This window comes from Cygnus olor, chromosome 2 (genome assembly GCF_009769625.2).
Source record: "Cygnus olor isolate bCygOlo1 chromosome 2, bCygOlo1.pri.v2, whole genome shotgun sequence".
In the NCBI taxonomy this organism is placed as follows: domain Eukaryota; kingdom Metazoa; phylum Chordata; class Aves; order Anseriformes; family Anatidae; genus Cygnus; species Cygnus olor.
The window spans coordinates 118,585,727-118,601,850 of NC_049170.1; the positions used below are offsets into that span (position 1 = coordinate 118,585,727).

The 16,124-nt window shown below is 36.9% G+C and overlaps 1 protein-coding gene across 5 annotated transcripts in view; it reads right to left on the minus strand.

Annotated features, from left to right (window-relative positions):
• The window catches only part of ST18 (ST18 C2H2C-type zinc finger transcription factor), a 172,948-nt gene that overhangs the window by 44,010 nt on the left and 112,814 nt on the right, over nucleotides 1-16,124 (minus strand). For 4 of the 5 annotated variants that reach the window (XM_040550413.1, XM_040550414.1, XM_040550415.1 and 1 more), the window contains 3 exons: nucleotides 9,061-9,251; nucleotides 4,081-4,878; nucleotides 1,144-1,278 (listed from right to left, as the gene is read on the minus strand). In XM_040550413.1, coding sequence (XP_040406347.1) covers nucleotides 1,144-1,278; nucleotides 4,081-4,878; nucleotides 9,061-9,251 — 1,124 coding nt within the window. The remainder of the gene's footprint in view (nucleotides 1-1,143; nucleotides 1,279-4,080; nucleotides 4,879-9,060; nucleotides 9,252-16,124) is intronic. The other variant, XM_040550416.1, reaches the window with a different exon arrangement.

Sequence of the window (16,124 nt, forward strand, 5' to 3'; positions counted from 1 at the left end):
ATTTCTTATGCCCTTCCATGTGGATCGTCTTTACTAAGAGTGATGCCTGTGTAAAACAGAATACATCTTTGTACGTCTCCCCTTACGATTTCAGTACTGCATTTCCCCCCTTTGGGTGAACAGTACTTCAGGAAAACTGGTTCGTTCTATCAAAAAAAAAATTGTGGTTACATATATATATATATATTTTTGGTCAGCAGGACAGAACATATCTGATTAGAAGTGTGATAATCAGCAAGGGCTTATTAATTTTAACTCTCAAAAAAAGTTAATGCTGCTGGAGCCTTCCAAATGCAGCAGCCTGCTTAACTCAGCAGACATTTCCATAAATACAGTTTAGTACCAGATTAAAAAAAAAAAGATAGACCTGCAGTTAGAAACAGAACACCAGTAAAGTGCAACTATCCTTTTAATTTACTGTTATGCATGCCACCACAGAAAACAATCTGACTATGCTGTTTAAACAACTAATTTCACATTTAGTTTTGGCTTATTATGCAACATTGCATTGCATCACATTGCAGGATTTCACACACAAACCAGTGTAATCAGATCAACACAGCTAGAAATAAATAGGGAAATTCAGGCTAGACTGGCCACAAAAAGGCTAGCATGCTACAGTCCTAGGAGAGGGACTTGCTGTGGACCACTGTTGTGATGTGTTGATGAAAGTAACTTCTTCAAGCTCAGTGGTAAGGGAGACACTGGAAACATCTCTGTACGTCATGCCCAGGCCTCTAAGTTACCAGCAACGTGAAAACAGCAGCCTCAGTGGGTGATTACAGCAAATCAAGTCAGAGGCCTGAAGCAGACGGGTAATCTCTGTTCTCTGTGCTTTACATACAGCACACAATATTCATAAGGCTACATTATGCAGGTCTTTCTACAGCATGGGGATAGTTTGGATCTGATCTTGTTCCTCCCAGGCCACCAGATAAGTCTATTGCTACTTGTAGTGTTGCTGCTAAGTAGTGCATGAACTTCACAAGTGTGGGAAGTAGGACCATGGCCAAGAGCTAGATGGAACCTCTCAGACGAATTCTTCATTATCCCCCAGAAAAAGAGGGTTTCTTTTCCAGCATGAGTACCCAATACCAGACCAGATCCAGTTCTTACTCTGGACTGCAGGTTGATGATACTCACTTTCTAGTGGCACTCTAACTTTATGTGGACAGCCTGAGAGACTGCGGTGGTGGGGGTACAGCCCAGTCACGTGCCCTGTGCCATCACATCCTGGGATGGGACATTTGGTTTCTCTCTTTTCAGGCCTGGGTGAATCTGCAGAGAAATCAGATAAGGATTTTGATTGGTTTTAGACCCTGCCTCCACTCAGCTGAGTGATCTTATCAGGACGTTAATATCTATTTTGTACTTCAGACATTATTTCTACACAAAGTTTTAACACAGACTTAGGTGATTTCAGCATCTCCTTAGGGTTTTTATACTGTGTGCTCCCCACTCCCAGTACACTATTTATGTGATAAACTGTATAGCTTTAGGATTGCAGTATCATTTTTTTCCATTCAGAACCTCAAAGAGGACAGAAGCCACAAGCCAATAAGCCAGAAAACTGGCAGCATCAGCCAACAGCAAGATCTATAAAGGAATAAATATAAAAATAAAAACAACTGAAACAATCTTTTACTTTGTTAATGTCAGGCTTCAGGTATCTGGGACAACCAAATAAAAGATGAGGTGTGAAACAAACAAACAAACATAAAGCATTTCAACCAGAAGCCATTCCTTAAATATCACAAATCTGTAGGCTGTAGGTTCTTTGTTAGGAAACTGAATACATGCCACTTTACATTTGAGAGGCAAGGCAAGCAGCTCCCTCTGGTACACAAGGCAATGCCTCTTTGTGGAACAACCCACAATGACAGTGAAAACATGGAGCAGCCGATACCCTTTCAAAGGCAAGGTCTCAGCCCAGCCCCAGAGCTACCACTCTGTAATGGCCACAGTGCATTCCCAGTTTTGTTTACAAGCACCTAGAATTGTGCAAGAAGCACTGGTCGGAAAGCCTTTATTTGATTTCCAATGCAGGATCAAAAGTCTGGGCAAGAAAGGAATGAATTCTGGTCCAGAAAATCTCTTGTGAGAAATCTGCAGGAGGAAGTGGCCGCATAAATTGCTGAGGATGGTTTTAGCTCAATCTGTGATTGGCTGCCAACAGCATTCGGTGCTGGGGGAGAAAACAGCTGCAGCCAGCACAGTGAGCAGCCTCCTTCAAGCTCATTTTGTTGGACTGCAAGGTAGGACATGCTCAGGGACAGGATTGACAGAGACAGCTGAGGGTTAAACTTCTTGGCAAGACTTTAGTTAAAAAAAATAAAATTAAAAAATAGGGAGGAAAGAAAATAGATGGAACATCAACAGGAGACCACATGTTTTTTAGAATCACTGCAAATGGAAAGTGCTGCAGTGGTGGACAGAAAATAAAGAGGGACCCTAAAATATGATTTAATTTTTTCCCCAGTAATTAGAAAGATTTATCATTAAAAAGATAGGAAAATGTAAATTTAAGCCATGGTTTTCTGATGTAGCATCCAAGAAAGAAAATTAAGAGCTGATGGATTTGATAGTGGATTTTCAGCACCAGAAATAAAAAAACAGCTAATTATGTAAAGTGAAAAAAAAAAAAGTGCCTGGTGCTACATTGACTAAAATCATACAGTGTTTATACAGCCTGAAGAAAGCCTAGCTTGTTCCTCCATTAATGTAACTTTTGAACTAACCCGCAAAATATGGCTAATAATAATATGAGGCAAAATCAGGAAGGGTCAAATTTTGCCATGTTTACCATCATACCCCCTTTCTATGTGTGCCGTGAGAATGTCATATTGACTCCAGTATGAACCCTGGTAAACAAAGCTGGTCTCAGGATTAAAAAAAAAAAAAGGTATCTGCAAAATTCTGTCATATATCACAGTCATCTGAGCAAATAAAGGTTAATGTAGTTTTACAAGGAGGTAGACTAACACCTTGCATGTACAGCTAATGAAAAGACTCAGAAGAATAAGATGGATGATATGCATTTTCTGCCTGAATACAACAGAAAATATGTATACTTGCAACTGCTAAATAAAATGGTCAGTTATCTTATATGGTAAAGTCTTTAGATAACTAAAATACTCTAATATTTGCAAATGCCACAAAAGTAAATACATGGACTCTAACATAATGCTCTAAAGCGTTAAAAGTAACTCTAGAAATATCAAAGTAAATCTATTTGTTTAACAAAAGCAGAAATTGCAGCAATGCTGGGGTGACCTCACTATATTTGGAAGCCAAAAAAGGAAAGGTCAAAGGACAGGTGAATATATTGTTACTTACTACAGCAGAAAAAGTGCTTATAATATGACATATTTTGTCATTCTGTAATTATCCCCAGTTGAGGATTTTCACACCAGATAACTCAGTTTACAAATCAAACACAAATCTTTTCAATCTCCACTTCTGCAAGCCCAATTAGATACTGAAAATGGAGCAATGTTCCTGCAGCTTCATAGGAAGTCACAAAGCACCAGAAACAACAAAGATTTTGGAACTTACTGGTAATTCTACTGATGGTGAATGAGGCAGAAGAGCACGGCATGTGCTTTCCTGGCTGTAGTAAAATGTTATGTTGATACGTGAAGTAGACAGAACTCGGAAAACACATGGCTTAGGAATTAGGTGGTATGTATGGAAGAGGCCAATTTTTCACCCTAACCTTTCCTTAAGCACGGTTTTAATGCCTTCTTTTTTGGCTGCTGAAATTCAGGAGGTGTGTATTAGCGCTCTGTGGAGGAGGAAGCGGAGGAGGAGGAGAAGGAGGAGAAGGAGTGTCAGTGCCAGCTACAGAGCCCTTTTAGTAGCCATTACTGATCATTTCACATAGCGGTTTGGCAGGATGCCAAGTACCCAGTGTTTAACCTGGTTAGATGTAAGGCACTAGTGTGAAGGTACATAATTAGCAAAATTACCAGCTAAATTCCAGATTCTTTACTGTTGCTATAAAACCTAGCTCAGAATCCTTTATCAGTCACAGGATAAATGCTTAAGCCATTAAGAACAGCCAAAAAAATACTTCCTTACGTTTGTTGCTAAATAACTGTCTCCCACCAATGTCAATAACTTTGGTTTGTCTCCTTTCCCCTGCTAGATGCTCCAGGAGAAACCTATCCAGTTCCTTGTAGGTGCTGTGAAAAACATGCCCTTGCTCTGCCTGCAGAGCTATTGCTTCTTCTAGCAAACTCAAGTTCCCTTTTGCTTTGTCCAGCTCAACTGACATTTCTGTTGTTTCTGACAGGCACTCATTGTCATCTTCTTCACTTTCAGGGAATGCATTCTGAATTCTCTTCTCAAAAGGATCCGGGTGAGACTCCTGGGGTGCTCTTAGCTTTGTTTCTGAATCACAAAGTGTTTCACAAGGGCCAAATTCTACCTCTTCCTTCTTAATTTCTGGGACTTCCAGAATGCTAGATTGGTTACACTCTACAATATATTTCTGAGTTAGATGGGGTTTTACACTAGTTTCTTCTGAGAAATTTGAGGAGCTCTCCCACTCATTATCCATGATTTCAGAGTTACTTTCATTTTCCTCAGATGAACAATATTTGGGGTCAGAAATAACAGTCTTTTCCTTTCCTTCAGTTGAGTTAATCATGTAACATTCATCAGTGTCATCACTTTCTGTTTTTAGAGATTGAATACCACTATCATTTAGATTTTCTGTCACTGCTTGAGTGGGTGCATCTTTTGCTAATTTTCCCATGTTCGTCAAAGACTTGGCCATGGCATCTCGATAGCTGGAATAGTTATCTTTTCTTTCACTGGAATTCTCTTGCCCGCACGAATGAGGGGTTTCCTCAGATGGCTTTGGAGTCCTTTCCTCTGTATAAGAAAGAAAAATGTAAGAATAACTGCTTTTTGTATCCTTTAGAAGAGATATGAAGATATTAACAATTTCCATTTCTTTACTCAAAGGTACTCTGAAATGATTGTATTCACCAAATCTGTACTTGAAATGACTGCTGGTACCATGAGAAAAAGCCCTTCTAAGATTATATCTACTTTATATTATTGCTCCAAAGCTATATGCAAAATAAATATGTTGCCATTTTTTGCTGGTGGTAAAGATATGTATTGTTTTAGAACACACACCATCATACGTATTTGTATAAATACAATGTGCTATACATATATACAAACATATATGCACAATCTATTTAATCTATTCATATACATATACAAGCACATGCATTTAAAAATTCCTCTAATCTATTTTAACTTTTCTTTCATCTAAGATTCCCAAATATTTTCTCAAAATAGATCCTAATTACTTTTTCAGTCCCATGAAAGACCTTGGTGGAAAAACCATCGATACTTCACAAAGGGCAAGCTCCTGGTCACCATTGCAATTGCCACATTAAGTGATAGATCAGGTCATGCACAGGCAAACAGAAATGGTTGTTATGTACAGACTCATAAAGGACTTGTTAAAGACACCACTGAAGTGCATCCTGTCTTTATAAACATCTTTCTTCAGAAGAAAAGCAGCAGCCAGGAGGTAATAGAGGCTGCATGTAGGAGAGGTGGTCGATGTGGAAGACAATATGCCTTTTGTATCTCGTTTAATTTTTTTATAAACATTTCCTCTGACAAGGACACTCAAAAATACATCTCCATCATCTTCCTTTCTGGTAATTATCTCTCTAAAATCAACACTGGTTTGCCAGGATCAAGTAAATATTGCCATAGTAACTAAAAGCATTTTTGGATGAAGGGAAGAATTTAGTCACAACACTAGCCCCTTCAATAATGCTGATTATAGGGTACATTCTTTTGTTGGGATCTATTCAACATAAACTGAAAAATTTAACATTTTACTTCCTAGAAAGGAGGATGAATAAACAAGTACAGACTATTTCCCAAGATGTATCTGTCCTCTCCTGAATCAGAAGAACTCCAGGTTTAAATAATAAATTAAGCATAGTCTAAAATGCAAATGAGGTTTCTCTCCATAACACAGCGAGCTATTAAGAGAAAGTGTAAAGGGTTATGATAATTTTAAAGTATTATGAACTACAGAAAACAAATAAAAAGCATTTTCAGTGAATATGTCCAATTCATTGAACTATTCTCTCAATCCACTTAACTACCCACATGTGTACAATAATGATTTATAGACATTATACCTAATTATGCATATTTGGGCTGTGTTAGAGTGCCTAACAAAAGCTCTAGAAAGCAACAATTACCTCTGTTGCTTAGCTACATAGTTTAAAATATTCCTATTAAGTGCAGATTATTGTGGAGGGGAAAAGGGGGACAAAAATGCACATGTGCACCACAATGCATTTCACTTTACTGCTGCCAAACTGTTAGCATTTTGGGTCATTTCCAGTTTACATAATTGTTTGGTTCAACTGTTTGTTATATGTTAAAAGAAAATACTGATTAATTCTTATTCTTCTTCAGAAAATTGGGCTCATGCAGGGAGAGGTGGCCTTGTGCACTGTGTGCATAAAGTTATGTTTTAAAAAAAACGTCTGTAAACCTTAATGTAACTTTTTAGCAGCTGGTCCAGTACCACACACATTGCAGTATTCTGAATAAAGAAGTCTGTTGTCTTTCACATATCAGCAAGTAAGAATGATGATTTGGCTCTCTAACAAACTTCAGTTAAATGGGTTTTTATTATTTGTTTTTCTGCCATTTGGAAAAGAATGCAATAACATCACTAGGTCATTTCAAGAAGTAAGAAGTTCTAGTTTTAAAAGAAGTCTTCCCACCCTTCAAAACATAAACAAAACAAACAAACAAACAAAAACTAACAGCTATTTTTTGATTATTTTTCTAGGTGAAAGATGAAAAATAACGTAAACGCTCCATAACTTAGGTGTTTGCTCCTTAAGTCATTGTGATTGATGCTAAAATGATGAGTTTTTTTAAGTTACATGTTTTAAAATTATTGTTGAACCAATCTTAATGGTACAGCTGTCTCAGTTTTGCTTTTCACTCTATAAGCTCCAAATTTACTTTAAAAAATAATCAAAACTCAGCTTAGTTTACGGTTGCATCAATACACAAACTGAAGCGTTAACAGATGCAACAAGAATTATGAACTCACAATTAAATGAGCAATTTTACAGTAAGAGATTAAAAATAAACCTACATATCCAGACCAGTTTTATGTTCTTGCTGAAGCTTGTTTATAACTACTTTATCTAGTAATAGTAGTACAAAAAGAATAGCTCATATTATCAGCGACATAAGCAGATTGGGAGAATTCTAATCAGTATCAAATAAAGCTTTCTGATTTTTTTTTTTATTTTGACTGAATAGCTGAGTGTAAATAGGGTTCTCCTACGCTTATATAAATGGACCTGGGCCAACACTTGCCTTTTAATAAATAAATAAATAACTTAGGTTCATCTGTATATGGCACAAGTTCTACCTGTGCAATCATTAAAATGCTTTCCCTTCTGCGAGTTTATCAATCTGTGAAGAGGACAGACATAAGGGAAAGAAAAACACATTACTGGGGGTGGCTCTGGATGGCCAGGAACCAGGGCGAATAAATACAAGAATATCCTAAAAAAAAAAAAAAAAAAAAAAAAGAAGAAGAAAAGTACCAGAATTCTTACTCAAATGGTTTCCCTTCAGATTTCTGATGTTAGAGGATAATCCTTACAGTCTAGACAGGCACTGAGACCCATGATTGTTTTTGTTTGATGAATTTAGCTTGGTAATGACACCAAAAAAAAAAAAGAAAAAAAAAAGAAAAAAAAAAGAGAGAGACATTGGGTATCACCTTATTATTTAATGCTCTGTTTGAAGAGGGAGCTCCTTTCTAGGCCTTCACACCGATGGGATGCAGATCTCTGGAAGAGACCCCTAGAAGACTTATGAGTGTCAACTGTCTGAAATCTTTACCATATAAAAACAAGACAGAGTCCTCTACTGAATAAAATAGAACCAGGATTTGACTCTTTAATATGAAAGACAGTTGTCTTCTTCTACCTGTTTGTAGTACTCATATGTATAAAATTAGGAGGGCGGGGTGAGGACATTTTGTTTCTAAGGGAAGTCTATTTAGAATGGATAAGGTCAAAATTCCTAATCCCAGTTCTCTTTCCTTACAAAATATTTGAGAAGTTTGTACAAGGAACAGGGCAAAGGGAGAAGAAAATAAATTACTGTTAAATTCCTGTAATAACCAACAATTCATTCTGTTTTCACAGTATGTATGATTAGTAATTTCCCAGTGCCAGATCACTTTGTTTTTATCTTGGTATTTGTCATCGAATGATGACCTTTCCCTTTAAAATACATGCATAAACTCTATGATTTCTCCTCAATTTCCTGAGTAACAACCTGTACAGGATGACATATAGAACGTCCAAACGTCCATTTTAGTTTGAAATTTCTTGGTCATCTTGAATATATATATATATATATATATATATATATAACGAAGAAAGAGCCATAAAGACATACTATAGCTGTATCTTTCTGTCTCCCCATCCTCCTCCATATTTTGTAGCATACACTTTGCAGAAGTTTCTATAAATTGTCGGACATGTTTGGCTTAGCAGAGTTGAAATAACAAGTATAAAAGTGCTGTCTAATAATGATGTCAAACAGAACACATGTAGCAGTCACATGTATGAAATTGCTTTGCTAAATGTTAAAGTCAACAATGTTTTGCTAAGCTTTTTTTTTTTTTTTTTTCCTCCTAAGACCTCTATATATTCCCATGAAAATCTGCTCTTCATAAATGTGTTTTTCTCAGTGGGGGCATAACCTTGTTTTTTGACAGAGCTGGCGGAGAAGCAGATGCTGCTCTATATCTGACCTGCTGCAGTAGTTGCCTGTCTGTGAGACCTACAAAGCATTTACTAGACCCCAGGAAGAGTTTGTACAAGGTAATTGGATGGTTAAATCTAGACAGAAATGCACCATTCCAACTCCGTTACAAGCCAAACACATTTTTCATCCTTTCGAAAATACTGTTTCATAGTTCCCTTTCTGTGGAATACAGGTTTGAGCAGAACTATGCTACGTGACTACCTGGAGTTGAACTGCTTTTGAGGACACTGATATCTTCCTGTAAATCCGTCCTGTCTTCATTTTCTTCTTTGCATTCCAAGCTGGGGCTGTAGTGGCGGGGCTTCATTAACAGGGACTTCCTTTTGTTGACAGGTACGCCTGAAATCTGCTCTTCAGCTTTTCTCTTCTTAGCCATGGAGCATTTGTAGGCACTGCAATGATCAATAGGCAATGATAGAGACAAAAGTGGGAGAAGTGAGAGGTAAATTGTTTAAAAGTATACAACCATCCTCTAGTTTAAATTTCAAGTATACAGGAGAGGACTAACAAAATATTAATTCACTTGCAGTTTCAGCAAGGTGTGTTTAGAGGATATTTAATGCTAGTCTAAGTACTCGACACAGGCAAATACACCATTCTTCTCATTGTTGCCGAAATCTCTTTGGGGGAAGGGGAATGAAGAGGAAGACAAAACCAAAAAAAGCCTGTAACTCAATACACTTAAACTTAAGTAAACATATGCTAATCTAAACTCTTTTATGCAGTAAAATACACCCAAGAAAAGATGAACGAAGATATAGGCTGGGCTTATGACCCAGAGAAACAGCTAAAGGGAAAAATACACTACCAGCTATAGTGTCTCAATCCTTTAGCTTCATTATCTTTTCACCAGTATGAATATTTGCTTGTATACTTTGAGTTGCTGATCACAGAAGCTTTACTCATTCGTTTTGATAACTGGTATAAAGTTAAGGTTAAGATAAGCATGTGATTTAACAACCGGTTTTACTATTGTTGATATTAACTAAAAAGAGCCACACAGAATCAGGGTGGAGGGATACCATAAATTTATACTTTTAATGTTGAATTTATTTTTTGTATTTTTACACCTGATGCAATCATCAGGCCCCATTCATGCTATTCAATACTCCCCTCTTTACTACAGTGCTCCATACCTGCCTGGGCTAACCCAATTGCAACAGCATCTTGGAATATGCCCGTTTCTTGTTATATACAGGTCTATTGGTTGTGCCTGCTTAGGAATTTTGGTGCTGCTTTGATTTTTTTTTTTTGAACAAGCTGAGGTGTTTTTTTTAAATTAGTATTTTTGAACAAGCTTCCTTGACTTTTCTATAGGAAGAAGAGTGTCAGAGCTGTTTATTATAAAACTGCGTTGGGGAAAAAAGAAAGCAGACTTTGACCAAACATCTGTTGTGTATGACCAGAAAACATAACGCATATTTGTGTCATGCTAATATTGCAGATGAAAGGTGATATTTTTCATTCTTTTGCCAGGTCTTTAAGTTTCCATGTATTCACATAAGCTGGAAATTCAATCATACATCTTGAATTCAATTTTTAGACACTGCATGCAGTTCAACTACAGAAAACGTGTGACAGACACTGTACCTTCAGAACATTTTGCAATATGAGTGTCTCAGTATCAGCATTGGTTCCATTTCATTAGTTTCAGCCATAAGAATCTCATTTTAGCTCTTCTTTGGCCTCTACATAGACTCTGGAAAGAGGTTTCTCCAGAGGGTTCAGATTGGATGTTAGGAAGAATTTCACCGAGAGGGCTGCTGAGCCCTGGAATAGGCTCCCTAGGGAAGTGGTCACAGCATCAAGCTTCTTGGGGTACAAGAAATGTTTGGACAATGCTCTCAGACACATTATCTAATTTTTGGGTGGTCATGTGTGGAGCCAGGATATGGACTTTGTGATCCTTTTGGGACCCTTCCAACTTGGGATATTCAATGGTTCTATGATCCCTCTAAAAAACTAGATATACCTGATAAATCGGGTGATCTAACCCCTGGAAAAGGCCTTGGCCAGTCTAGATGCCTGACTTATGGATGAGTGACATGAGAAGAGATTACTGTTTTTTAATGAAGAATATTTTTAGCAGATCTGATATGTTTTTTTCAGCTCTTACGAGATACAAGTATTGGTCTGCATATTAATTTGCATCCACAGATATGTAATAAAGCTTTTGCCACCATGCATCTGATCTGCATGGCATTTAGATGCTACTTCGTACAATACCTCACTAAAGAGTCCTGAACCTTCAACACCCTTTTTTAAGTAACTTTTTATGTAAGTGATTTTGCATGGAGTTATTGTTTTCTCATACACAATATTCTAATAAATTTATGTAGTATGAATTATAGTGTTCATATTATAGCTGTCAGAGATGAAAAAACTACCTATATGAATCTGTGTAATCCACTCAATGGTTTCTCAACCTTAGGCACCCCCAGCATGCATTACAAATCTACAAGATGCCCTTAGGTGTTAGATTTTGCATTTGGCTCACTGACTTTGCTGTAAGATTTGAAAAAATAAAATAAAATCCATGTATGCAGAGAACTCCTATTGGTTACAGATGTTGCAAGCTCAACAGCACAAATTAATCCTTCCAAGGTATCTTATGTGCAGTAAATTGGCTCAGGTTCTGATTGTTTGGGATGAAAACATATGACTAACTTGAGCTTTTTGTTTTTAAAAAAATATCCATTTTTGGCTAAGTACCTTTTTGGCAAACCATCATTACAAATATGAAGGACGTGGAAATATGAAGATCTGCAGTTTTGGGGGGGGGGGAAGTTAAAATTCTACCATATGTATCTTAAACACAGTGGATATTCCTCATATTCTGAACACTCAAATGTTATGGGCATCAGCAGTACTGGACACCAACCACCTGCTGTAGTTGAAAATACTATGGCTTCTCAATTATTTCTCTGTTTATTAATAGAGGATAACATGAATATCACATTAAAGGTCAGAATCACAACAGAAACCTTTCCCCTTGGAAATGATGTCCATATAACAGACATCAGAGATAGATGTGGTGCAGATGAATATGCATAATTTGTTTCTAAGAAAGTACAATCAAGTGTTTCTTAATTCATAATTTGAACAACAGTTCATACCATTCATGTTGTTTCAGGCAAAATGAATAAATGACAAATGTTTGAAAACACTTCACATGCTGTTGCTTTATTAACCAAAACCTTCACTAGATTTACCTTTGAATCTTCCTCATTTATTTGTCAAGCTTCAAATTTACCTCTAGTAGCTACTGTACCAGTATTTAGGACAAGATGAATTTCCAGTGTTTAATTCCCCTTTGACAAAACTACAGCTGTTTCTCACACAAGCATAATTAATAGATTTTTAGAACAGAATTTCCTATTAAATCATCTAGTATGCCCTCTGGTGTAACACAGGTCACAGAACTTCATCTAGCTCTTCAGCATTAAACATGTAACTTGTCTGACTATTGTGTATATTCTAGTCAAGTTAAGGAAAAACATAATCAGAAAGTAAGATGATTGCTGTATTCTTACTCACTAAGTACAATCTTTTTCTAGTACCTTAATGTTACAAGCCCACCCCTGTGGGTTGGCACAGCAGCTATTAAAGCCATTGGTGTTTCACCACAACTATGAAGGATAGCCACAAACACAGACATCAGCAAACCACAGACTAGACAAGACAGAGTACTACTGCTGCCTGCTCTCTGCAGTCCTGTTTTGGGAAATGAAAGCACAAGAATCCCACTTGGCTATAACTACCATGATCTTGCAAGAGCAGAGACAGCTTTGATTAAGGCTGCTCATATGACCTCACAGTCCCCTGTGTATTGTTTTGGATCACAATGGAGCAACTTTCTGAAGAAAAAGTAACTTGAAGCTCTGTTTTGGTCAAATTTCAGGCATCAGTTTTGCTTACAGTTTACAGCAGTAAATCAAAAGTTGCTTCATCAGTGTCAGAACAGGAGGCCTACATACAGATCTGCCTGGAAGCACATTGCTCATTTTAGAAAGTTTCTCATTACCTTATCCTTATCATATCTGTTTCTGTACATGAACACCACACACCCAGACTTCCTCTATAGTTCCCATCATTTTAAGATAAGTGAATACAAGAGTTGCCACTTTACATAAAATCATTCTTGACACCTACCATAGGAGGATGAAAAAAAAAAAAAGTCAAACAGTTGTTGCTTCTTTCCTAGGAAATGCAAATTGGTCTTCATAGGCCAGACAGAGATTTTTCAATGCCAGAATAATATATTCTTGCTTTTGGTGTGGACTGTTTATACTGTTGTTTATGACTCTAACTGGAATCTGCTAGTTTGCAAGAGCCAGTTTAAAGGTCTACCACTTAGAAGCAATTCCCCTATTTCCCTTCTTTTCTACATTACAGAGCTTAAAATTAAAAATGATTGATAATGGACACTGAGAATTTTACTACTATGAAAAGAATATATCTGTGCCTTTGTAACATTCGTGGCATGTTGAGTTCATCATTGTCTTAAAGTTTCTATTTCTCTCTTTTCCTTATGTGCATTCACACATACACACATGTACGTTAGCACAGATTTGTCAAGCTGTAGTTTGTCAAATGGTAAACCTATAATTTAGCTTCTCAATTACTCATCTCATAAATTCAACGTCTAATAGTTTTGTTGCTATTTATCAATGGTCTGCTTGTTGTCATGGAACACTGATTCAGCTGTCAAGGTTATTTGGTAATCTGAGGCTCATAAAACAGGCGAAGCTCTTTTTGTCATGAGCCCAAAGCCAATGCATACTTTTTCCAATTTAACTGTACTTAAATTTTATGAATAATTAATCATTAATTATTTATAATCAGAAGATTTTTTATTAGTATTATTTTTCAGTCAATGACTCAGCTAGCAAAAACAATCTTGTGTCAGTTACATGATCCAAAAGGTTAAAATCTAAGACCTACTTTCATGTGTTGAGGCAGGAGCTGATAGTATACAGATACGGCAGTGCACTGACTTCCCTTCACAAAGCAATGCTTCAGAAGAGAGAGGTTTTAAGAAATACTACCAATATATAGTTTTTTCTACTGCTGAAAATTATCATCCCCATATTCCAATCTTTTTTTTTTTTTTTTAATTGGTTCATCTAAGTGATGTGTTTGTCAAACCTTTAACCTGACCTTTACCCACTTTGTAGCCAGCAAAGATTTTTGTCATTAATCTGTTGATCTGTTGGCAAGGCTTCCAGCAGACCTCCAGTGGACTTTTCTTTCTTTCTTTCTTTCTTTTTTCTTTCTTTTTTTTTTTTTTTCACAGCAAGCTTTGAGTTGGAAAAGCATGATAACAGATCTAAGAATGGCCATAGTTAGTAAAATCAGGGGTACGTTTAGCCTGATAACTGATATTGCCACCTGCTTTAGGCCTTGATCATGTTTTGTTCACAAGCTTTCAGATGCCTCGCAATGCTCTGTAAGTCAAATACTACTTTTTTCCTTGTGGGAGAGAAAAGTTGATATTCTAGGATTCACTGACACATCGCTCACAGCTGAACATCTTACAAATGTCTGTCATGGTCAGATTTTCTTCTAAGAAGTTTAAGATTGTAAAGATACTGAAAAGGAACAGAAATTCTGAACGTCTCCCCACCTTTGTCCCCTTCTATGTCTGCTAGTTATCTAAGAAACAGGTGAGCTGGATTCTAACTAAATGTCTAGTGGCTTTCAAAGCTTTAGGATATAGCTATAGGTCTCTAATCCCCAAAACTCACAAAAAAAAACTCCTGAGCTCATTGTAAGCTGATGATAATTGGGATAAATGACTATCACTGAATACAGAAAAGGGACTTATACAAAAGATGGAGAGAGACTCTTTGCTCAATCTGATAATGACAGGACAAGGGGGAATGGTTTTAAAGTAAAAGAGGAGAGATTTAGACTAGAGATTAGGAGGAAATTCTTCACTCAGAAGGTGGTGAGGTGCTGGGACAGGTTGCCCAGAGAGGTTGTGGATGCCTTATCCCTGGAGGTGTTCAAGACCAGTTTAGATGAGACCCTGGGCAACCTGATCTAGTGGGTGGCATCCCTACCTATGGCAGGGGGATTGGAACTAGATGACCTTTAAGGTCATCCAACCTGAGCCATTCTATGATTCTATGATCTGCTCCTAGGACTGATCACGTCTGTCGAAAAAACATTGATATTATTGATTGCATCAACTAAGAATGTTGGAGGTTTGTGAAAGGAGCTGCAATGTTGGACCACAAAGAAACAGAGTGTAGGTTGTCTGATTACTGCAACTGAAAACCCAAATAAGTACTGTAAATTACAGCAACGTCAGATGGATGACAGCAGTTGGGGAGGAAGGTAGAGCAAGCCTTGCTCTGTTAAGTGGGATATGATAGTGCACTTACAGATGTTTTGTATATCAGTGAGTTTCTCCCTGAATAGTGGAACATGCTGGAGCACAGGTTAAATGAAATGACCGTTCTATCTACCTAAAAATAATTAAAAAATAAAGTAAGAAAGATTTGTGAATTTGGGGGTGTGGGAAAATTATATATATCCAGAAACAACTGCTTGCTTTACAAGTTATAGGTGGCAACACACTGACTAGCTGAAAAACTTCAAGGAGTAAGAATGTGGAACTGAGAAAACTGTAATCAAAGGATGGGCTACAGTGTACTGACAATCTAAGACTGAATTAAACCAGAAAAATACTCCAGCTGAGAATTCCTGAAAAATCATTTGGAATAGAATTCATCAGGTAAGAGTAATTTTCTTCAATCAACATTTTAGAATATTAAAATGTTCCCATTTAAGATGTTCCCAGAGCTTAAACCAATAAACTGCGTTTAAAAAAAAAAAAAAAGTTAATCATTTAACCATTTACATTTGGTTAATTGTTGTCACTGAAGCAGTGATAGAAGCTCAGAACTATAGCATGTCTTTTCCCAAAGATAATTAAAGAAAATGGGAATGTTTCTCATTTATTAATATCACACAAAACATATATATATATATATGTGTGTGTATATATATATATACACATTTCACCTCTTTCTGTCTTTAAGAAACCCATACCCTTGGCTTACAAGTTGTACCTGTGAAAGGGACAGGGCTTGTTCCTCTGCACTGTAGCAATCATCCCAGGGTTAAAGGGCTTTCTACAAATAGAAAAGGCTACTGGCATACCTGAGCCATGCTCTTTTTTAAAAATGTCAGAGTTGTGAAAAGTTCAGTCCAGGGCTGAACTAAAATGAAAGGAATGCACAGGAGGTATAGATGGG